Here is a 22,921-nt window from a genome sequence, read left to right on the forward strand (position 1 = left end):
AGTGGTGGTGATCCCCGCGCTGGGCTGGCGAGCGGGACTCGGCGGCCGCAGGGTGCTGGCAGCCCCGCGGTGAGGCGCGACCCCGCCATGCCGTGCGTGGGCGACTGGCTGAACAGCCCCCTGAGCATCGTGCAGGGCATCTTCGGTGAGGCGGGGCCCGCGTCCCCGGGCGGCGGCGGGAGCGCCCCGCGGGCGCCCGGAACCGGACGGCGCTTTCCCTCGTGGGGTGATGGCGGGGCCGGTTCTGTGCCTTATGTATCTGTTGTGTCTTATGTATCTGTTTTATGTCTTATATATCTCGAATACAGCGTGCGTTTTGTGTATCTCGTGTGTCTCTGGGTTCCGGCAGCAACGCGTGCTGGCTGCCCGCGCTGCCGAGCACTGCTGATGATACCAGCGCTATCAGCCGCGGCTTAGTCCTTTTTTTTAAAGATCATTTACGTTATTTTAGACACTGAAAATTAAATCTGGGTTTAATCTTCACTGAAAAATACCGACATTAAATTTTGCGGTGCCTCGGCTCCTGCCTGTCCCCACTGCGGTGTTGCTTCCCTCGCTCCCGGCAATGGCTCTGTGCTTCTCGAGTGGTGTGAAATGGGAACTCAGTGAATTGCAAGAGGAATAAATTAGTCCGAGATGCACTCACTTCCCCAAGATAGAAGTGAAAGTTGGGTTTGTTTGATGTGCTGGGAGAATGCTGGGTAAAAGTCTCTGACGTGGTGATAACGGGCACGTTGATATGTTGTTTGTTGTAGCCCAAAATGCTCCAAACTCTGACTGGGAGAAGAAGGTAACCGAATACTTCAAGGAGAAATTAAAAGAAAATAATGCTACTAACTGGGTAAGAGTGTTTTTTTTTTTCTTTTCGAGTTATACCTTTTCTTAAGCTTTGTTGTTTTTTACACTTTATTGCAGTGGCTTGCTTTAGATAAAGTCCTGCAATTTCACGATAAGCGTGCAACTGAATTTCATGCCCATGCTTTGGGATGTGGAATTTGCACCTCGGCTGCCTTAATTTGCCTCGGCTGCCTTGACCTGAGTGTAAAGCCGGGATGTGAAATCCCAGCCCGTCCATCCCCTGCCTTCAGCACCCTCCTTCCCCCAGGCCATCGCTGCCGGCTGCTGCCACTCTGTAGCACGGTCAGTAGATGGCAGGAGATGACAAATATTGTCATTTTTGGGGAAGTGTGAGTCCTCACCGTGCACCACGGGCTGCTGGTCATAAACCCTTTCTCTTATCAGCTTTTATCACAATGCAAAACTTGTGTGGGTTGAATAATTAGTTGCCTGGACCCTCAGGTTTTAAGGAAAGAATGCTTTCCTACTAAAACTGTGCTTTATTGTGCTGGGTCAGGCCTGGTTTGTGCAGTTTAGCAGGGAAGCTGTGCTTTAGGTTTTAAAAATAAAGTGTGCACAGTTGAGTTCAAAAGCTGATACTTTTCTAAAAGGCTGTAGCAGAAATGACATAATGGGACTGATAAGGGGATGAGAAAATTTGAGATCAAATCTGTTCTACCTGTCACTAAAACGAGGTGACAATTATTTTTCTTTCTCTGTCAGTGAAAGTATTCTGTGTTTAGTATTAAATGGTTGCCTAAATCAGAGCATTAATGGCAAAATTTGAGTAAAATTTACAACATCAGAAGGAATTTAATTCATATTTTCTTGTTCAAAAAAATGAGGGGCTACACTTTTGTTAAAATGCCACTTCCTATAGTGCCACTTACAGTTTTTAGTGCATTTTAATGTTGGATGTAGGCTTTTTCAACAAATATTTTATATTCAGATTTAGAAAACCCTATTCATATTGCAAGTTCTTTGAAGTTATACCATGTGTTTAGGCATTGATTTTTTTTTTTCTTTCTATTTTCCCATTGTCATGTAAAACTGTGTGAAAAAGAATTCCCCAGTATGGACTTGGAAATTAACATACAGGTTTTCCAGGACCTTTTGTTATAAGAAATTGTGCATGCAAATTGCTCTAGTACTGCTGGTACATAGCACATGGTGGAAGTGCTGTTAAGTAGAAATAAGATAAGTGATAAATTCTGTTTAATCCTGCAGCTGCAATAATTCTGATTTAAAAGTTGATTTCAAATATTGTACAGTTTTCATACAGTTCCAGTGACCTATAACCAGTATTTGGGACTGGAAGAATTTGGGAACTGTTAAGATTTGTAACAATTATCTGTAACAGCCATTGCAGGAAGGTGTTGGGATAGATACACTTTGTTACTGCTTAAATTGGGATGGGAGATGCTCTCAGAAAATATTAAATGTGCTATAAATATAGGGGTTTGATAATGAGGATATCCTGAATGGTCAGAGAATTAAATTTTTGTGCTGGTTTTGATTCACTTCAAGGCACTGCTTCAATATATACCAGTAGTATAGAACAATCTGTTTTTTCACAGGTCCCATCACTGAATGATGTTCCTGTGCATTACCTGAAACCCAACAGCTTAGTGAAATTTCGCTGCATGGTTCAAGATATGTTTGATCCTGAGTTTTACATGGGAGTCTATGAAACAGTTGACCCAAACACAAATGCACGTGTAAGTGAAATACTGAGTTACTATTTTGTCATTTTACTCATTCTGGTCCTTGGATTTCTCTAGTTTGTGAGTTAAACCCATGGAGTGTGGACACTGATAGTAACTGTGTTCAGCTCAAGTGGCATCAGTAAAACATAACCTGTTACATTTCTGTTGAGGAGTAGAAAATGATGAAATGTTTGGCAGGATGTCTGTGAGGGGCTTTGGGCTTCAGTGATTTTGGTGTGATTCATGTTCAGGATGATGTCAGAAACAGAATGATTGCATTGCCTTTTCCCTCTTGACAGGTTTTGCATTTTGGTAAATACAGAGATGTGGCAGAATGTGGGGTAAGTTCTATAAGTTACATGAACTTAGAGAAGTAGTACTGGGATGGAAAGTTGTCGTTTTATGTGTGACAGAGCTTCTTTGGTACTTGGCAGTGGATTCCTGAAGATACTGCTCTAAATGCAAAGTCAATCTTTGGTTTGGAAAGCAGAGTATTCATAACTGCTCACTGGCATTCTAATTTCTGCAGGCTTCCAGCTGTTTCTGTTGTCTTTAAAATTTGGTTTGGTTGAGTGGAGGGGGGAGTCCCCATGACCTTGAATCTATGGAAAATAGTTACTTTTGGTAGTGCAGTGCAATTTGAATCAACACATTATATATTCACTTTTTCCTGAGTTATGTAGTTTTGCATGCTAATTGTAACTTCTGGCTGAGTGAATCTGTGGGGTTAGCTTAGAAAAAGAAAACAAACTGTAATCAGGTTTTTGACAAAATTTCTCTTGGCATTCCAGCCTCAGCAGGAAATTGATTTGAACTCCCCACAAACAGTCACCTTGGAGAGACAGACTTTCTACTGTGTTCCAGTGCCTGGTGAATCAGCATGGGTGAAGGAAATATCTTTTTTGACTGAGCCAGTGCTTTGTTATACAATCAGTGGTCACCAACTAATTAGTTAGATTTAAGGAAGAAGTTCATTTAAGATTTCTTTTTTTTAAGCGAATCTGGAGAGGCAATAGGTGTAGAAAGAGAAAAAATAAAGGTGATGGTGTGTAATATGCACAAAAAGGAGGATGAGAAGGATGCAAATGAGTTTAGGAGCATTTGTTTTGATTTAGTAGACATTTTTACTTGGGAGAGTCGTTAAAATTTCTGTTAATTTTTAATTGTAAATGCTTAGGAAAAGAGAAATTTCAGTTGAGCCGCTGGCATTTTCTGCAGCAGGACACTTACACAGTGAGAGTCTCCTATAAAACACCAGGATTTTGTTTAAAAAACCAACATTAACCTTAGTGTGGGTGAGTTTTCCCTGCTCAGTGTGAGGCTTCCTTAACCCTTGGCCCAGGCCTACATCAGTGCCAGCCAGGCCCGGGTGAGCCCCTCCACCTCCTACACCCCCAGCCGCCACAAGAGGAGCTACGAGGAGGATGAGGACATGGACCTGCATCCCTCCAAACAGAAGGAGCAGCACATGGGTAAGAGCTGCTCAATGGTTGTTCTGGTGTCTCCCCAGGATTTGGCAAAAATTCATTGCTGAAAACTGAAATATTGGCAATTGGTTTAATTATTATTGTTGTTGCAGCCTTTAGGATTTGGAGGCTTTGTTGAAGTCTGGTTTGATTTGAAGGAGTGTGGGAGAGCCTGTAGTGTTGTATGTGTGTTGTATGACTTGCTGACAATCTACAGAAGTTTTTAATATAAACTGGGTTTTAATAAAAGTTTTAATAAAACTGGGTTTTATGCACATTCTGACATGTTTTTTTTAAAGTGAAGTGCAGAAATATATTACTTTTGCATTTTTATGGACTGCAGGAAAAAAATCATTCCTCTGGTTTAAACTTTGCATTTTGAAAATCAGATTTCTGGCCATGTTTGGGTTTCCAAGACACATAGATGTTTGCCAGAACTCTCTCTCACACTTTAACTTGATTACATATAATATGCACTTGTGAGACTTCTCATATTAAGAGTATGTTCTGTCAAGTATATTGCATTATTAAATATTCTGGTCTCAGATGTCTTGTTAAATGAGTTTTATTCTGAAGAAAGTTGTTCAGTTCTGCATTTCTTTTTAAAAAGTCTGCAAATCCTGTTTTTCAGGCAGTGGAGGTGATATCCATGGATGTGTGGAGCCAAAGAGATTAGAAACAGAAGCTTCTGCAGGTCATCATGTCATTTCTCCCAACTGCTCCCCTCCACTTGACCTAAATTTTCCCTTGCCAGGAGAGAAGGGACCAGCATGTCTTGTAAAGGTGAGAGATGCAGAGCTGATGAGCAGGGCTGTGCTCTCAGAATCAGCCTTGCAGTGGTTTGTAGGCACAGAAATGTGTCTCAAATTCAGAATTTTGTTTCCAGAGATAATTACATTCTTTCACTTCACTAACACAGTGTTTCTCTTCTTGAGTGCTGCATTTGAATTGCTGGAATCCTTCAGCAGCATTTATTAGAGCTTGCACCTTCTCACCCCATTTAGTTAAAAAAAGATTCCAGTATAAGATGCTTCAGGGTGCAGCTGATATTTATGATAAATAAGATTAATATCATAAGATATTAATCTTATTTATCATAAGATTAATATCTTATGATATTAAGATATTTCCTCTAATTGAAAAACAGCTGTGAAAAACCAAGCTGAAAATCCAATAAACTACACATTTGTGTATTGAATTTGAAATAGTCCTTGATTCACTGCTTTGTTATATTACTATGAAACTTTACACAAAATTTCTCTGCTGTTGCTGTATTGACTTCTCGGCTATTCAGCAAATCTTGGTGTATCGGAGTAGAATGCAGTTGTTTACACTCATGTGGCAAAGAATGCCAATAGAAAAAACATGGAATCATAAAACAACTGTGAACTCCCTGACAAATCCCTTTTCCAGTGTAAGCTTAGTGACACTGAGGGCAAGGGGAGACCTCTTCACTCAGACTGTTCTCAGGCCACAGCTGAGATTCCTGAGTTTCATTTATCTGACAGTTTTTCTGCTGGCCTGCATCTGGCCCATCTGCCTCAGCATTTTATTTTTTATTTTCTGTTTGGGGCAGATCTATGAGAGCTGGGAGAGCTTCAAAGTCAATGATGTGCTGGAGGTGTTTGGTGTTCTGTCTGTGGACCCAGTGCTCAGCATAGTGAACAGTGAAGAGAGGTAAGGCTGCCCTGAAATGCAGTTTTTATTGCAGTGAGCAGACAGGGAAATGTGTAAGTACATGATAATTATGCTTGAGAAGTGAATTTTGTTGCTTTAAAATAGCTTGATGAGGAAAGTGTTACATCCAGCATCCTGGAAACTGAAGGCCAATGTGCTGTGGTACATCCATATCCTTGGATACCCAGTGCATCTTTTTTTAGGTTGCTGTACAGTCTGCAAAGCAGAAAATGTTTCTGTAGCTAAATGTTTTGTGCTCTTTCATGTGTACCAAACTTTCAGTGAATGAGTGAATAGTGTACAAAGCTTTTAAGGAAGCCTTAAAATTACAAATGTCCTTTTGAAGTAATTTCTAAGTCCATGGAAGTTGTTACCAGAAATGTAAACATTTCTGAAGAATATAATTCTTCATTCTGAAGAATGAAGAATATATAACATGAAGAATATAAGACTATAATTGCATGTCTGCATCCAGAGTGATAGTGACCAAAATGAGTAAAAACTGGGTTGATTTTTCATTAATTAAGGTACCTCATCTTCTTAATTCACTGATAGAAACTTCCCATTTCACCTGCTGTTCTGCAGTTCCTTGCCTGACAGAATACAAAATCATTTAGGATGCAAGAAGTCAATTTTCAAAATAAAACTCTTGACCAAAATCTAACATAAATACTGCTGATGTATTGAACCATTGCACTCTGAATCATTTCTGTTGGTGAGTTTGTTCATCTCTGGCAAGTAGGACACCCAGAGTGCAATGTGAATCCTTTATAGTGCCAACTTCTTAAAAATTACCTCAGCCTGGTCAGCTGCTTTTTGTTATCATCTGTGTGACAGCTGATCCCACACTGACAGCTCAGTTGCTCTCTCACAGGTGCTTGTGGCTTTTTCCCTGTGTCATTCTGTAACAAGAAGACAAAATGGTGGCATTTAGCAACATTTTGAATACAAACAAAAGAAATCTCTTTTAATGGAAAGAGTGGATAGTGTGTGGATGAACTGAAGTGGCTTTGAAGTAATAAAGCCTGACAGTTTTTAAAACCAGTACAAGAAGATGAAATTTGTGCTGAATTTTACTGTCATCTGATAGAGTCACTTTAGGGATTTTACTTTCTAAAAATGAACATTAAAACCTTGGAGAAATTTTGTAAGACATCTTCAGGGAGAGCAGTTGTGCATCTGAACTCTTAAATTAAGAGGCAATACCTCCAGGTTCCAGCAGAGGTACATTAGGGTTTATTTATTCACAGCTCTTTTACTCAGCCAGTGACAGAGATGTGATGTGACTGTCTAGAAGATCTTGTCAGGCTCCAGAACCTGGTGGGATGTGAAAATCCCACATGTGCTTACAGAGACAAATGTAATAAATGACCTTATTTTTTTAAAAGCTACTGTTTAGACTTCAGTACAGGCTGGACAGAACAGTGTCATATTTTACTTGAAGCTACAGCCTGTATGCAGCAAATATTAAATGTGATTTTGTTTGAGGGGTTTTTGTTGGGTTGGTTTTTTCCTTCAGAAAAATATGGCTTGGCTATTTCTGAAAAGAATAGAATCCAGATATTTTGGGTCAAGCCTGCTTTGATGTTAGTATGTCATTATGTAATTGTGATTCAGTATTTGTGGTGTTTATAAAGATCCTGAAGAAGGTGGTTTGAGTGTGGCAGGAGTCAGCAGGAGCTGGGAGTGGATGTTTTGTTCCTCTGTTCCTGGCCTGCTTCCAGCTGTTCTGGCTCACAGGGACAGAAATTGCCTGGGATGTTTGTGATTCCAGCTGTGCTGTGTCCTCTCCACAGGGACAGCTCCAGCCTGGATGCCATGGAGTGCATGGACACCATGGAGGAGCAGAGGGTGCACAGCCCCCCAGCCTCCCTGGTGCCCAGGATCCACGTCATTTTGGCCCAGAAGCTGCAACACATTAACCCCTTGCTGCCTGCCTGCCTTAACGAAGAGGAGAGCAAAACCTGTGAGTGCCTGGGCACCTTCCAGCACATCTGAACAAATTCTGCTTTGCTCAGAGGCAAATGCCTCAACAGCAGGGTTTGAATTTAAATCTTGGTAAATGGAAGAACCATGCAGTGCTGCACAGGATGCAGATGTTTGTGTTTATGTGATGTTTACATTTTATTTGGCTGAAATAAAAGTGATTTATGTGGAGTTGGGTTTTACATTCTACGTGCCCAAGGATTTTACCAAGTTGTTCAGCCATAGGATTTGATTTGTTTTCACACAGAGTTGTGAATTGCTGGAAAATTAGATTTCCAGTTTAGTGTGATATTGGAAATAAGAAACATACTGCTAATATAGAGACTCCTAATACTGTGCACAAAATAAGGCAATTCTGCTTTTAAGCAGCTGTGCTATTCCTTGTTTGACTGTTATTTTTTTCTTTGAATTATTGCATGCAGACCTCTGGTATTTATGACTTTCTTCTTTGAGTGCCTTGTATTGCTTGTTCTGAGCAATATGTTAGAAGTTTTTTCTGCCTTTAATATAAAACAGAGCAGCTATGGATTTTATAAATTTGGCTCTACACTTTATACCCTGCTGCAAATGCATTACACAATATCTAATCTTTTGTAAAAATAATTTCCAGAAGTGTTGAATGATTCAGGTTGTCAAAAGCCAATTGAAAAAACCAATGAGCATTTGGGGTTTTTTCCTTGACTGCTTTGGAATAAACATTTTTCTTCATCCAACTGTGACAGAAAGTCAAATTTATTTAGAGGGAAGAGGGTGAGAAACAAGAACATTTTCTGACATTTGTCCTCTGCTCTTTTGCCAGTTGTTTCTAATTTCATGTCTGAGCTGTCACCAGTGAGAGCAGAGTTGCTGGGGTTCCTCACCCATGCCCTCCTGGGAGACAGTTTGGCTGCTGAATACCTGATACTGCATCTCATTTCTACAGTGTAAGTATTGACATGTGTGCTGACAATTTATGTATTGAGCATTTAAAAGAAATCTTCTATTGGGTTCTTCACCAGTCTGCATATAAATGGCAGAAATAGCCTAAATAATACTTATCTCAGTAGTACTTTGTGCAGGTGGAGTTGTCCTGTCACAGTACACACAAAGGCAGATTTCAGTGTCTGAAATAACAGTAAATATTGATAAAAGAGCAGCTTTATGGCAGTGTATACTTTCAGTGCTGCTTTGAGAGCTGACAAAGTCTCCAAGACATCTTTAAACAGAGGTTTGAAAACATCTTTCTGCCTCTGGCTTCTTCTAATGAGTAGGACATGCCACTGACTTCCCAAAGCCAGCATTTCCTGACTGCAGGAATTATTGCTTAGGTACTACAAGGTACATTGTGGGAATTGGTTTAATTAAATATAAGCCTATTTATTGGTTCAAGTTCCCTATTTAGCATGTGATAGAAATTTATTTTTATGTTGATTTAAACTATGGGTGAAAGAGCAGCATCCTTGGACTGATTAAAATCTTAAGTGTGAAACTTCAGAAACTCTTTGTCAGGCCCAAATTTAATGTTAGTCATTTTAGTCTTCAAAGTCAAAATAGGTTGTTTTCATGTTTTTTAGTCCCTTAGCCTAGAATGTATTTTCTCTCCTAGCTGGTATCACAAAAAGGTTGAGAGTTGTCAAGACTGGGGATGTGATACACAGTGAGAAGAAGGAGAGGAAAGCTGAGGGCAGGTAAAGGAGATGAACAAGTGTGATAAGGAGGGATGTTGAGATTGGGCAGCAGAAAGGAAAAGAATGGAGTGTGTTCACTGAGTAACAGCAGAGTACAGGGAGAACAGAATGTCTGGAAGGCCATTGCAGGTGCCAAGCACTGTAAATCCCTGCTGTTGTGTGGTGCTGTGAGCAGCAGCTTCAGCCTCCTGCAGGAGGAAGGCGGAGGAGCTGATTTTGCTCTGTGTGTGTTCTGAAATCCTGCTGGCTGTCAGAGACACCACACACTGCTCCAGCTGCTAACACCTGTACCCAGTGTTAGCCAGGTGTTTGCCTAACCTGTGCTGCTTTTGGTGCAGCTATGGCAGACGGGATGTGCTTCCTCTGGGAAAATTCACCGTCAACCTGAGCGGCTGTCCCCGGAGCGGCGCCTTCAGCGAGCACCTGTACCGCCTGATCCAGCAGCTGGTGCCAGCAGTGAGCATTGCCTGGGCAGGGCTGGGGGCGTGTTATCATGGGTACAGCCTGGCCAGGGCAGGCTGGAGTGCTCTCCTGCTCCCCTGTAGAGAGCAGGCAACACTAGAGATGGGGTATGGCTGGGGGGTGTGTTCTCACTGGTACAGCCTGGCCAGGGCTGACTGGAATACTCTCCTGCTCCCCATTTAGACAGCAGCTAACAATAGAGATGGGGCAATGCTGGGGGACCTGTTTTCAGTGGTACAGCCTGGTCAGGGCAGGCTGGAATGCTCTCCTGCTCCCCAGGTAGAGAGCAGCTAACAATAGAGGTAGGGCTGGGGAATGTCTTCTCACTGATCCAGCCTGATCAAGGCAGGCTGAAATGCTCTCCTGCTACCCTGTAGAGAGCAGGTAACAATAGAGATGGGGCAAGGCTGGGGGATGTATTCTCACTGATCCAGCCAGGGCAGGCTGGAGTGCTCTCCTGCTCCCCAAGTAGAGAGCAGGCAACAAAAGAGATGGGGCTGTGCCTGGGCAGGGCTGGAGGACCTGTTCTCACTGATCCAGCCTGGTCAAGGCAGGCTGAAATGTTCCAACACTTGGCCTAGAATGTATTTTCTCCTGCTCCCCATGTACAGAGCAGGTAACAATAGAGATGGGGCTGGCCTGTGTGTTGAAGTCTGTGTGCCTCATCATCTAGGATGAATATGCAATAAAATCCTCTCCTCAGAGGTATTGAGCTGATAGGCAGATGCTGCATGCTTTATTTGGTCTTTCTGGATTGATGTGTTTATACATTTGGGTTATTAAATTATGGTGTGTGATGATCTTCACAGGGGTCTTAGGATGAGGGAAGAGATGAGAATGTTGACTCCATGTTTCAGAAGGCTTGATTTGTTTTTTTATGATATATATTACATTAAAACTATACTAAAAAAATAGAAGAAAGTATTTCATCAGCAGGCTAGCTAAGAATAGAATAAGAAAGAATGATAACAAAGGTTTGTGACTGATTGAAACAGTCCAAGCCAGCTGACTGTGATTAGCCATTAATTAGAAACAACCACATGAGACCAATCACAGATGCACCTGTTGCATTCCACAGCAGCAGATAATCAATGTTTACATTTTGTTCCTGAGGCCTCTCAGATTCTCAGAAGGAAAAATCCTAAGGAAAGGATTTTTCAGAAAATATCATGGCTACAGTGGTGTCATTAGGGTTTACTCAAGTTTGTGGATACTGCACTGCAGAAAAGCCACAGTAATTCAATTTGGGGTCACACTAACAGTATTGCTGCAATAAATAATTTTTTATTGAGCTCATCCTAGATGTTCAGAACAGGTAAGAGGAATTCCTAACAACAGTAGTTTCCTTTGGGAAATTTTGAAATACACAGCATTAGGTTATTTGGGATAAAGCATTGCAGTGCCAAATTCTGCTTTGCTGTGCAGGCTCCCAGGCCAGCTGCAGCTGCAGGAGTATTGGAATAAGAATCCAAATATTACCAGTTAGATTGTGCCTGGGCCAGTCTGACCCTCGCTGCTGGGCCAAAGGCAGTAATTGTGGTGTATCACCCCAGAGATACCTTGGCTGTTGGAGATTGCAGCTGGGCACTGAACAAGTCCAGGCTTGGTAGGAACTCCGTTTACCTCAGGAAGGAAGGCTTCAGGCGATGGTGAAGAGGAAAAGGAGATGGATTCTGCTGGAGGGTTTATATCCAGAGGTTTATTCCATGGTTACAGAGGTCTGAATGGTAGTAACAGCTCCAACAGAATCCCGACCGCATGGCTTGATTCACCTTTTAAGCTCAGGGACAGGGGAAGGGGAGGGACAGGTGAGCCACCCAACCAGGTGGAAGGGGCAGGGTCTCAAGGGACGAGGGACACCCAGACAGGCCAATGACCCCCAGGCCTGAGGGGCATCCTTTGAACTTGACCAACCACACGAGGCCTTGCTGGAATGTTAAGCCTGATCGACAGGACTCACTCAGCAAGGGGGCGAGGGGGAAGAGGTATAGGCACACCTGGGAGGTGACCTGGAAGTCTAAAATGGGACATTACAGCGCACTGCAACACAGGAGCAGCACTGCCTGGCTGCTGATGTTTGTTTCTCCTTGCAGTCCTACCACCTGCGCATGAGCATCGAGAGCATGAACCACTCGCGCTTCATCCCCCACAAGGACTACGCGGCCAACCGCCTGGTCAGCGGGCTGCTGCAGCTGGCCAGCAACACCTCCCTGGTCATAGACGAGACCCAGCTGGAGCAGGGACAGCTGGACACTGCAGGTACACAGCTTGGTGTCTGCAAGCTCGTTTGGGAGGTTAAAAGCTGCTGTGTTCTTAGACACGGTGATAATCGTGTCCCGCTGATAAGGGTTCTAGTGCTAAACTCTTTGTTATTACAGCATCCTGAGTGGGTTGCTGGGGTGGTGAGAGAAGGATCAGAATCTTGTTTCTTGATCAGAAGGCTGGATTTATTGATATATGATATATAATACATTATAACTATACTAAATAGAATAAAGAGAGAAGTTGCAGAGGCTGCTAAGCTAAGAATAGAATAGAAAGAATCTCTAACAAAGTTGTGTCCAGGGACTCTGTCCCCAGCTCGCTCCTGTGATTGGCCCTTAATTATAAACATGGGAACATGAACCAATCACAGGTGCATCCTATTGCATTCCACAGCAGCTGATAATAATTGTTTACATTCTTCTTCTGGGGCCCCTTTGCTTCCCAGAAGATACACAACCCCAAAGAAAGGATGTGGAAGCCCCAAAGTGTCGCAGACATTTTTCACAGAAATCCTATTGCAGTGCTTTGAAGCAGCTTCCTGCAGCCTTCTCAGCCAACTTAAGACAAATTGGGAGAATTCTTCATTACCAAAATAATTCTGATTCACTGGAGTGGCCTTTCAGTTTCCTGTGATAGTGCATGAAGTGGGCAAAGCATATGCTGATGCCTTATGCTCTACATTTTTACTGTATATCTGGAAACCATCCCTGAGAACTGGAGAAAAAAGATTGCTGTTACTGTGTTAAAAATAGTGGGGATTCTGTCTTACAAGCTGATGTAGCACTGTGTAGCATGCTTTCAGCAGAGCTTTAGAAATTAATTTAATTATAACTCACATAAAAGAGCTGAGGTGCATTAAAAGCTCAGCACCTGGAGAATGCACAGTACAGGTGTCTTTGAGTCCTGGGGCAAGGCCAGCAGCTGGAGCCCAATGATCTTTATGGGTTCCTTCCCGCTCAGGAGATCCTATGAAACAACAGGAAATCACTGCAAGTAATTTAATTTTAAAATCAAAATGCTGTCTGGAGAAAGCTACTCTGGTTTTTTTAATTACTGGTCTTAAAAGTTGCAAACTGAAATTACTCAATTTTGAGTTTTCAGTATTTTTTGCTACTCATCTTTAGCAAAGCTACAAAATTTTGCTAAAGAAAATAGTAAAACAAGTAACAAGCTCTGTTTCCAAAAAAAAAGTAGTTAAAATATGATAAACTCCCATTTAGAGAGAACTCTTGCTCTGCTGGTTTATAGGTTTTCTAAAATGTTTGTCTGTAATCTTTAAAAATACTCAGTGTTTAGTGAAAAAATAATATTTTAGATATTAAAAGTTGCAGATAAAAAAGGCTTGGTGACTTTATTTCTTTTTTGCTGATGTGATATTGTTTTCTACTGAATTTAGAGTAAAGAAGTACAAATTATTCATTTCTTACAGCAGCATTGGGAACAAAATTTAATCCTAGAGAAGAGTGTCTTCAGATGTGGCAGTTGGTTTGGAGCTCTTGGAAGCTACAGCTTGGAAATTTCAAATGGAAAAATGTCCCAGTCAACCCCAATATTAAATTTGTCTTTATTTGCTAACTTTGCCTTTATTTACACTGTACTAAATTATTACTAAGTATTTAAAGGCAAAACTGCAACAGTAGTTTTGTCATTTGATGCAGTAACTGCTGAAGAGAAATTCAGTTTGTCAGGTACATGTTGATATTTCAAAGAGAGCATCCCAAGGGTCAACTAGTTAATTTGTCAATATTTTAAATAACTTAATTCCAGGTAAGGCGAGTGAGTACCATTAAAAAATTGGCAAAATTAAATTGCTGATATTTTTCTGCTTTGAGGAGAGATTTCTTTTTTGGTTTTTCTCTCTAAATAGATACCTGGCTTTGTAGGGCCAGTGAAGACATGAGATATGAACTCATGTACTAAGCCAGACAAGGGTTTAGGCCTGAAATCAAGAATTCTTAATTTAGATTCAAATTCAGAAGTGGTTGTCTGTGTCTGGAAGACACCTCAGACACAAGCAGGAACAGGGTGATTGCAGAATCCTTCTGCTTGCTGCTCCTTAAAGACAGATGGGAAGCAGCAATCAGGGCTGACATTTGTTTTGCTCCAGTGCTCAGGGAGTTTGCTGTTGCTCTTGCAGGTGTCCATAATGTGACAGCCCTGGGTAACCTGATCACCTGGCAGAAGGTGGATTATGACTTCAATTACCACCGGATGGAATTCCCATGCAACATTAATGTGCTGATCACTTCCGAGGGCCGCTCGCTGCTGCCGGTGAGGGAGGGAGGGAGGGACAAGTGGGGACAGGAAATGTCTTGTGACCAGGGAGGGTGTGACACTGGCAGTAGCTGCTGCCTGCTCCCTCGTGGCCAGAAAACAGAGATGGAGCTTTGTTCCTCCTTCCTGAACAGGGGTGGTGAGGTGGTGAAGGACCCAGGGTGGGTAAAGCTGCAGAGATGTGCTGCTCTCCAAGCCTCCCTCGGGCATGGTGGGTTCTGAGGTGATGGCACAGATGTGGCACTGCCCCTGCAGTACCCTGAGCTTGCTCTCTGACATGCCAGCTTTGTCCACTGAGCCTTGGCTCTCCTGCTTGGATCAGGAGCTGTTCAAAACGTGAGCTGGAGAGTATTTCAAGAATTATCTTACCTTGGTTCTGGGAAATACTGACTTCTGCTCCTTCTGAGAGTAAATTAGTCTTGGAATAGAAAATAGTGGGATGTGGAAAGAGATGAAATGTGATTTTCTCTTTCAGTCAGATTGCCAAGTCCACTTACAGCCACAGATAATTCCCCCGAACATGGAAGAGTACATGAGCAGCCTCCTCACTGCAGTGCTGCCCTCCGTGCTGAACAAATTCCGAATTTACCTGAGTTTGTTGAGGCTGCTGGACTACAGTATATCTGATGAGGTGACCAAGGTAGGGACACTTCCCTCATTTGTTTTCAGCTGTGTATTTGGATAGAAACCACCTTAGTAGACAGTTACTGTACTTGCCCTGTCAGTGATTCTCCTCTAAGTTTTACAAAACCCAAATAGAAGCATTTTCACATCCTGACTGTGCCTTCAAGGGTTTGTAAAGTATATACTGAATTTATTAGATAAGGAACAGTGCATGTAACCTGCTTTCTAACACTCATTTTGAAAATGGGTTCTTTACAAAGATGAGAAGTAGCCTGGTTTTTCTCAGCAGCAATGAGTTGAAAGGTTGAAATCTAAAGGTTGTTACAGTGTTCTTATCTCCTCCTGGAGATCTGTTCTGCTCCATAACTCCATGCTGTGTTGTTCCAGGCAGTGGAAGAAGACTTTGTGGAAATGCGCAAGAACAACCCCGAGAGCGTCACGGCCGATGACCTGCACAAAATGCTGCTGGTGGCCAGGTGGGTGTGGTGCTCCTGTCACCACTCTGGGCTTCCCAGCCAGCTGCAGCTTGAGCCAGCACTTGGTCTGCAGCTGAGTTGTGTCAGAGTTGCCAGACAGAGGAGCGAGGCAGAGGAGATTCTTAGTTAGGCCAAGTATTTGCTTCCTGCTTTCATCCCTTGCTTTCTTACTCCTGAAGGCTGGCTGGGTCTGAGTTGGGCTGGGCTGGGTCTGAGTTGGGCTGGGCTGGGTCTGAGTGGGCTGGGCTGGGGCTGGGCTGGGGCTGAGCTGGGCTGTGTTTGAGCTGTTCTGGGCTGGGTGTGAGCTGTGTGGGTTGCAGCAGCTGCAGGAGCAGTTCCTGACAGGCTCTCTGTGCTCCCCCAGGTTCCTGTCGCTCAGCGCGGGGCAGACGACGCTCTCCAGGGAGCGGTGGCTGCGAGCGAAGCAGCTGGAGGCGCTGCGCAAGGCCAGGCTGCAGCAGCAGCAATGTGTCAATGGCAATGAACTTTAACACCTGCTGGATGTCACCCTGAACATGGCTCTAATCCTAGGTGGAACCCATACTAAGATTGGAATATTGTTTATACCAGTTTTTGTAGATAATTTATACCAAAAAGTTATGGATATTTACCCTTGCAGTCTGAACGTGCTTAACTCTGTTCAGCCACCTAAACATATTTTATGGAATTTTTTTGGACCCTGTTTTGTAATTGAAAATTGGTAACATTGAGCAAATTGTTTGATATTAAACTTTAATACTGAGGTTGTGTAAACTTACTCCCTTTAATAATAAGAGAATTTAAGCCAGAGCCCTTCATACATAGCAGTGGTATGCTCTGTTCTGGAGGACATTTGTGGTCTAATTTCTGCTTGGCTGAATTGTGAGGATCAGAGCTCTCAGCTGGCCAGCAGCTGCAGCTGGAGGCGGTGCTGACTTCACTCTCTGTGCTGTTCTGTGAGCTGGAGCAGGTCACACTCAGAGCAGCAGCAGCATCAGTGTGATGATATCACAGTGTGGTACCAAGCAGTGATTTGACCAGCTCAGGTATGAAAAATATTTGCCTTGTGCTTAGAGCAGACCATGACTTCTCACATTTCTCCAATGAGCTTTGTCCTGGTACAGCTTCTCAAAAAAACCCACATTGACTGGACAGTGGGTGATACTCCTGTGCTCACACAAAACACATCTTTACTTTCTGCCTTGGCAGTACTGCAGGGTGGTGAAATGGGTTACTGAGTGCTTTCTGCTGATTGAGATCACAGGGACAGGAACCCCCTTTTTTATGGTATTTTCCTGTTCTAAACATGAGGGCTTTTGCTGTACAGCCAATCTGGAGATTTTGTCTCTTCCCACTAATACTGAGTACTTATTATGAGAAACATTTTTTGTGTATCCTAAATTCGAGCCAAGCTTGGTGCTGTTTCAAATCACTTAGAGCTTATTTCTTTTCTTTTTTTTGTTTTTGAGCACTAAAACTGAATATTCATGGTTTTGTCTGACTTGTGCTGCATTACTGTGAATGAAGCAACTGAACAAATGAGGAAGGAAATGAACACTTTTCAAAAGGCAGCGGGGCTGGAATGCAGGGTTGGGTTCTGAGATTGCCTCAGGGGATGTTTTTGTGCCCATTGCCATCTCCAATATTTCATAGCTGGAAGGACATTGAACTGCTGGAGAGGGACAGGGCCAGGACAAGGGGTGATGACTTCAAACTAACAGAAGATAGATTTAGATAAAATATGAAGAAGTTCTTCCCTGTGAGGGTGGTGAGGCCCTGGCTGCCCAGAAAAGCAGCACCATTCTAAGAGGATAAAAAAGTGAAGTCATGCCTGTGTCCCTTGACTACCAGGGGAATTGTGTCTGTAATTCTGAAAGAAACAGCCAAAGCCCTGCACTCCCACATGCCTTAACATCACATACCAAACCCTGCTTTTGATTCCACTTTTTTTATTAAAATATCTCATGTATATTGCTCACAATAAAATACAGCAGTAGTTTAATTTTAAATATAACCACAAGTATAGACACTCAAAAAAAGAACAAAAACCCAAACCCACATCACTTTAATAAAATAAATAAACCAAATTTGCTTATCAAAGTTTCAGGTGATAAATGATTTCAGACACAGTACAAGTCCTAAGACACAGAGCTACCCTAGGGCAGGACAGGACGTTGTGGGGACACCACGTGCAGCTATCTACAGTACAGGGACGAGGACAGAGGCACTGGGTCTGTCAGGGTGCTACAGTCACAAACCACAGCACAGCAAGGTCCTGCTTCACAGCAGCTTCTGGACAAGGTCCTACACTGGAATGGCATGGCAAGGCATTCCTGGGAAGGAGGAGTTCACAGGTGGAATCCTTGGACACACAGAGCAAAGGGGAGTTTTGATCCAGTTCCCAGCAGGAGCAGATGCTCCACCCTGCGAGGTGCAAAGCTGGAGCTGGTCAGGAATTTGGTCTCGGGTAGATGCTGACAGCTATGCTCTAATGCAACCCTGATCTTACAAAGCAGTGCACTGGCCTCCTGCTCCAGATGTTAGTTGGGATTTTGCATCAATTTTCATCCTTAGAGAGAATCCTAGCACAGAGGGACACAGTGCCTGATGGGCAGGTATCTGGCTCATCCTGCTTTACAGAGACAAAAAGAGCAAATGGGCAGAGTTTGGAATTTAAAAAAAAAATAACTGCTTTAACATGGGCAAGACAATTCAAAGACATTTGCTTCATTTCCCCTCACATCAAAACAAGTGAGGAAAAAAAACCAATCTACAGAAGAAATTTGCACTGCAGGATTGTGGGTATTTCAGATTGGGTCTCTAAGCTTCATCTACAATGAAAGTGTCCCAGGATGTCTGGAAAGAAAAGGATAGAAAGAAATCTTACTTTCTGGTTAACATACTTAAATTCAACAAAAACACATTGGTTCCCATTGTAGAGGCACAATTCAGAGAGCTGCATCTAGAACTTCATTGAAAACAAGTAAAAATACTAGTCCAAAAATAAATAAAATGTAATTTACCGGTACTTTATTTTGCTGGTGTAGTGCAAGGTAAGTAAGGTCAGAGAAGTGCAGTATCATCCTTTGAGTATAAATACTTTCTACATAATTCAGAAGAGCTACAAAATTAGTCTCAAAAAAATAACTGTGCAACACATCTAAGATAGACAGCATGCTTATTGAATCCCAGTGTCTAAGCTACCTGTTTAAATATGGTTTATACAGGTTCTGTCTCACCTGCCTGAGGGAATTCTGAAGCTTGGTCAGAACCAAATTCATTTGCATCTCTCACTGCTTGTAAACAAATCAGCTATTATCAATCCCAGTATCCAGTAGCAGTTCATGCCACAATAGTCCTGATGTCATTGGGTTATTTTATTAGAAGCCACAGCTAGAAGAACACTTCCCAAATGAGCAACTAGATCTGAATTATTCGCGTCTGGCATTGCGTAAACATTTCTCTCAGTTCTTTTTGTTTGATTTCATTTAAAGCTTCTGGTTCCGCAGGGCTCTTTTGGACCTTTGCCACAGCAAAATTAATCCCTTGAGTCAATCCTGCCTGGGTGATGTTGGCAACCTGGACCATGGAGCTGCGGATTTTAGCGAAGGGAGACACGGCCCTGCTGCCGTCGGCGGGGGAAGGAGAGCCCTGGAGTCCTGGCTCCGGGTTCCCAGACACAGAGCCCGGGCTCCTGTGGGATTTGCTCCAGTCAGGCCCCCCCACAGCCAAGAGCTGAGGGTTTGGCTCAGAAGAGGGAACATCCAGCTTTGATGGCCTGGAAGGAACGTCTGCCACAGCTTCGGCCTTGGGCTCGGCCTTCTTGGCGGCGCTCCCGCTGCTTTGGGCGGGTGCGTGGTGGGGCTCTGGAGGACCAGCCTCAGAGGGCTCCAGCACATCACAGCCCTTGCTCTGGGCATCCTGCACGAACCTCTGGCAGTACACATCCACGGGCTTGGCCAGCTGCAGCCCTGCGCTGTCGGAGGCGGGCGGGGCAGCGTCCCGGCCCTCGGCTGGCACGGCCACGCTGAGGCTGAGGTCGGTGCTGCTCAGGGACTGCGAGCGGCTGCCCAGGCGCGGCGCCGAGGCGATGATGCCGCAGCTGGGCAGCACGTAGTCCGTGGGGCCCACGTTCTCCAGGGACCCCCCCAGCTGTCCCTCCTCGTCCGACTTGGAGTTGCTCAGGAAGTCATCCGAGTGGAAGGAGTCATTGTCCGAGCCTTCCGTGTCAGATTCGCTGGCGGCTTTCGCATCCACCCCGGGGTTCTCCAGGGTTTCCAGGCTGCTGTCCGACTTCCAAAGATTGACTTTCAAATTTGGCTTTAAGAAATTGACTTTCACTTCAGGTTTGGCAAAGCTGCCCAGCTTCCGAAGGTTGCTGATGTTTACATTAGATTTGGTTTGTTTCACCTTTTGATTGAGGGAGGAGAACTTGCTCAGTAAATAATTCTTGCCTTGGGCCAGGGACCCTCTGTTCTGAGACCGAATGCCAATGATGTCTTCGTGAGGTTTGCTGCTCCTCCTAGAAGAGGAAAAAGATCTTTATTTTACAATCAAAGCACCAAGTGTACTCTGTCTCCAGTCTATTTCTGTAACACAAATGGACATTTCAGTTCCTAAGTTACCCTTTTCTTACATCAATAATAAATTTAATCCTTTTTTTACATAATAATATTGTACCCATATAAGCTAATCAAGCTGAAACCAACAAAGGAGGGTTGATACAGAACAGCAGCCAAATAAGGGGAACAGGCAGTTCCTGCAGGCACTTTAGTTTTGATGAAAAAGGATTTGAATTCTCCATTTTTTTAACCCTAACTTTGTGTATACCCAGTAGCCAGATTTAGCAAATATTCAGTCTGCAATAGCTGTAAAAAGAACAAGGTTTTTTGGCTGCACTTTCTACTCAGCTGGGAGAAGCAGCAGAGTTGAGAGCAAAGGTGGCATACAGAAGGATCACATCACTGAGGTACTCACCTCTCCAGCTTCTTCTCAACAATGGGCACATCCATTCCCATTGCTTGCTTTGTGATTCTCAGCATTTCTGCAATGCACTGAAGGGTGTCTGAAATCCAAGCAGAACCTGTCAGACCCTTAAACACACCCTTAAAAACCCATATTCCACAATCTACAAAGAAACAGGTCTAATTTTAATGTAATTTTGTTTGGTTTTACTGCTTTTCTTTCACCCTGCAGAGCAGTTGTGCCCTTCAAGTTGCAATTCTGATTTAAAGCTTACAAAACAAACCTAAAGAATAAACTCTCCTTCAGGTCTAAATACTCAGCATTAAGCAAATCACTGCCACCACTGCTTCATTTGGGGAAGGAAGAGAAGCAATTTTATTTATTCTAATCCTTGCTGACAAAACTCAGTGCTCCAGGTATGAAGTGGTATTTTTTCCCTTGTTAGTGTTTGTTTAATCTAGTTAAACAACAAGCAAGAACATTGCCAGACACTGATTTCACTACAGAAATCGATTTCTTTACCTCTTTAGGAGTTAATTTTAACTTCATTTTCTAAGTTTTTGAAGCAGTAAAGACCTGGACAGGGAAATAACTCAAGTTCTAGAGAGATGTTTTACTTTAAAGCTGTATCTGAAATGTTTTTTTTTTTTTTTCTATTAGAACAGTAACTGAGTGATTTTTTTAAACTGCTTTCCAACATCACAACAGGATTTTATTGAAGTGATTTCTGAAGAAGGATAAATTTTAAGAGCAATGGAACAAGTCTTTTTTAGAGAAACACCAACACATTGGATACACTTCTATGTCTAAAACTTCTACACAGGACACAAACCTTTTCCATCTTCTTCTGGGCTGCGAGCCACAGCCCTGAGAGTGTGAAAATATCCACTCATTTCTTTGTACTTGTAATGCAGCCTCATGCAAGAGAACTTGGGTTTGCCAAAGAGAGTAGGCTCAGGCCCTGAGAGAGAAACCAGGAGAAATCTTCAGAAATCTTTAACCAAACACTGAAAGAGATACTGCAGAGCCTGCACCTAAGGCTATGCAAGTGCTGACAGTGTTTTTCAGACTAAAATGCTTCATGTTTTCATAAGAGCAGGACTGATACTTTAAAAGAAAGATTTTCACATTAACTAAACAATCAATAACTTACAAAAAGTAATTACACTCTCTGTATGCCTGTTACAATCCAGCCTGATTGTTTATTGCAGATCACTCTTTCAAATAGAAGGGAAAAAAAAAGCTTTACACTTTTTACATCCTGTGGGTTTTTAGGGAATGCTCCTGCAAGGATCAAAGGAAAAGCAAGTATTTTTATCAGGGGGATGTAACTGAAATTTCAAGATTCAGACCAGTACTTCAACTCTTCAGTGCCCTGCATAATCTACAGCATTAAATGAGGTGTGGATGGAGATGTTGGACTCTGCTCTGTGCCTCAGGATACAAATGTCCACAATACACACGTGAGGGAGACCTTTCCCCTGAATGCCCAGAAATTGCACAGACACAGTGAAAGTTAGTCAGGAGATGATGAAATCACTGTGTGTTGTGCAATGGAAGATTGAACTCCATCAGGAGGCCACACACTCCCTTCTCCCCAGCTGGATCACCTTTTTCATGATTTAGAGATCACATCTTTAATGCTTCCAGCAGAAAATGCTGGATTTCGCCTGCAGATGTTGCATTCTATAGCAAATAAATTAAATCAGCATAACAAGGTGCTTTTGAAACAGCATGTTTGTTACCAGCCCTTGAGAAAGAAGTTTTACAAAGCTGTGAAGCAGATCTGAAGTACAATTCTGAGCCACTGGCTGTGTTTGGACCAAAGGAAGAGAGCCCTGAATGCACAAACCTGTGACTCATTACAGAAGTTGGCAAAATTGTTGCTGCCATTTGATAAATAATGAAATCTGTTTGGATGACTCTGTGGCTCTTTTAGGAGTTTGAAAGAGGGAAAATTTTAGAACCTTCCAGTGATCAAAGCTTCCATTTCCAGCAGCAGGAAGAGCCTGGCAGCTGTTTTCAGCCAGAGGGGCCATTTCTGGGTGGGGAGCCCAGGGCATGTGCCACACTTCAAGCACTGCTGCTTCAATACATTTGTAGGATGCTTTGATAAGTGCTCAAGCCTTTGTTAAGAGCATTCAAAAAAAGACACAGAGTGACTGTTTTCTTACCTATTTCTATTTTTTCCAGAGCTTCAAGACTTAACCTTTGGTACTGATTCACTTTGTCGATTTCATCATCGTAGCTAGAAGAAAGAAACAGAATTTAGTGCTTCCAACTAATCTAAAGCAGAGCTACTAAAATAAACTACACATAGTAAGGGAAAGTGCTAACTTACTAGGCCACATAATAGGCAGAGTTTGAAAGTAAAAGCAGCACATCCACATCCTTATGAGTGGCATCGATGAGACTGAAGGGAAGGAAAATAAACACAGGGTAGAAGGTTTTATTTGCAGAGCTGTAACCTGTGCCCAGTGTGTGCTGGGGACACTCTTTAGGAGCTGAACACAAATTACAAGAAGTTTCAATCATGG

The 22,921-nt window shown here is 42.9% G+C and overlaps 2 protein-coding genes across 2 annotated transcripts in view; one reads left to right on the plus strand and one right to left on the minus strand.

The window, feature by feature from the left end:
• Positions 1 to 9: 9 nt before the first annotated feature.
• MCMBP (minichromosome maintenance complex binding protein) lies at positions 10 to 17,085 on the plus strand. Its single transcript, XM_054276796.1, has 16 exons — positions 10 to 145; positions 756 to 841; positions 2,415 to 2,555; positions 2,843 to 2,884; positions 3,335 to 3,436; positions 3,886 to 4,015; positions 4,641 to 4,792; positions 5,586 to 5,686; positions 7,483 to 7,652; positions 8,472 to 8,595; positions 9,678 to 9,795; positions 11,895 to 12,060; positions 14,204 to 14,337; positions 14,816 to 14,980; positions 15,352 to 15,440; positions 15,805 to 17,085. Exons 1-16 carry the CDS (start codon positions 88 to 90, stop codon positions 15,929 to 15,931), a joined length of 1,905 nt encoding a protein of 634 aa, XP_054132771.1. The 5' UTR covers positions 10 to 87; the 3' UTR covers positions 15,932 to 17,085.
• A 244-nt stretch (positions 17,086 to 17,329) lies between these two features.
• The window catches only part of INPP5F (inositol polyphosphate-5-phosphatase F), a 38,633-nt gene continuing 33,041 nt past the window's right edge, over positions 17,330 to 22,921 (minus strand). The window contains exons 17-21 of the mRNA XM_054277145.1: positions 22,726 to 22,797; positions 22,559 to 22,632; positions 21,217 to 21,345; positions 20,397 to 20,484; positions 17,330 to 19,941 (exon numbers count right to left, since the gene is read on the minus strand). Coding sequence (XP_054133120.1) covers positions 18,840 to 19,941; positions 20,397 to 20,484; positions 21,217 to 21,345; positions 22,559 to 22,632; positions 22,726 to 22,797 — 1,465 coding nt within the window. The 3' untranslated portion in view covers positions 17,330 to 18,839. The remainder of the gene's footprint in view (positions 19,942 to 20,396; positions 20,485 to 21,216; positions 21,346 to 22,558; positions 22,633 to 22,725; positions 22,798 to 22,921) is intronic.

Source organism: Melozone crissalis, unplaced genomic scaffold, assembly GCF_028551555.1.
Source record: "Melozone crissalis strain CALT ecotype California unplaced genomic scaffold, PUWL_Pcris_2 ptg000019l_1, whole genome shotgun sequence".
Lineage (NCBI taxonomy): Eukaryota > Metazoa > Chordata > Aves > Passeriformes > Passerellidae > Melozone > Melozone crissalis.

Coding starts and splice junctions, on each gene's coding strand:
- MCMBP (XM_054276796.1), top strand. CDS start 88: ATGCCGTGCGTGGGCGACTGGCTGAACAGCCCCCTGAGCATCGTGCAG. Junction 7,653..8,471: donor CGAAGAGGAGAGCAAAACCT/GTGAGTGCCTGG, acceptor CTCTTTTGCCAG/TTGTTTCTAATTTCATGTCT. Junction 8,596..9,677: donor CTGCATCTCATTTCTACAGT/GTAAGTATTGAC, acceptor CTTTTGGTGCAG/CTATGGCAGACGGGATGTGC.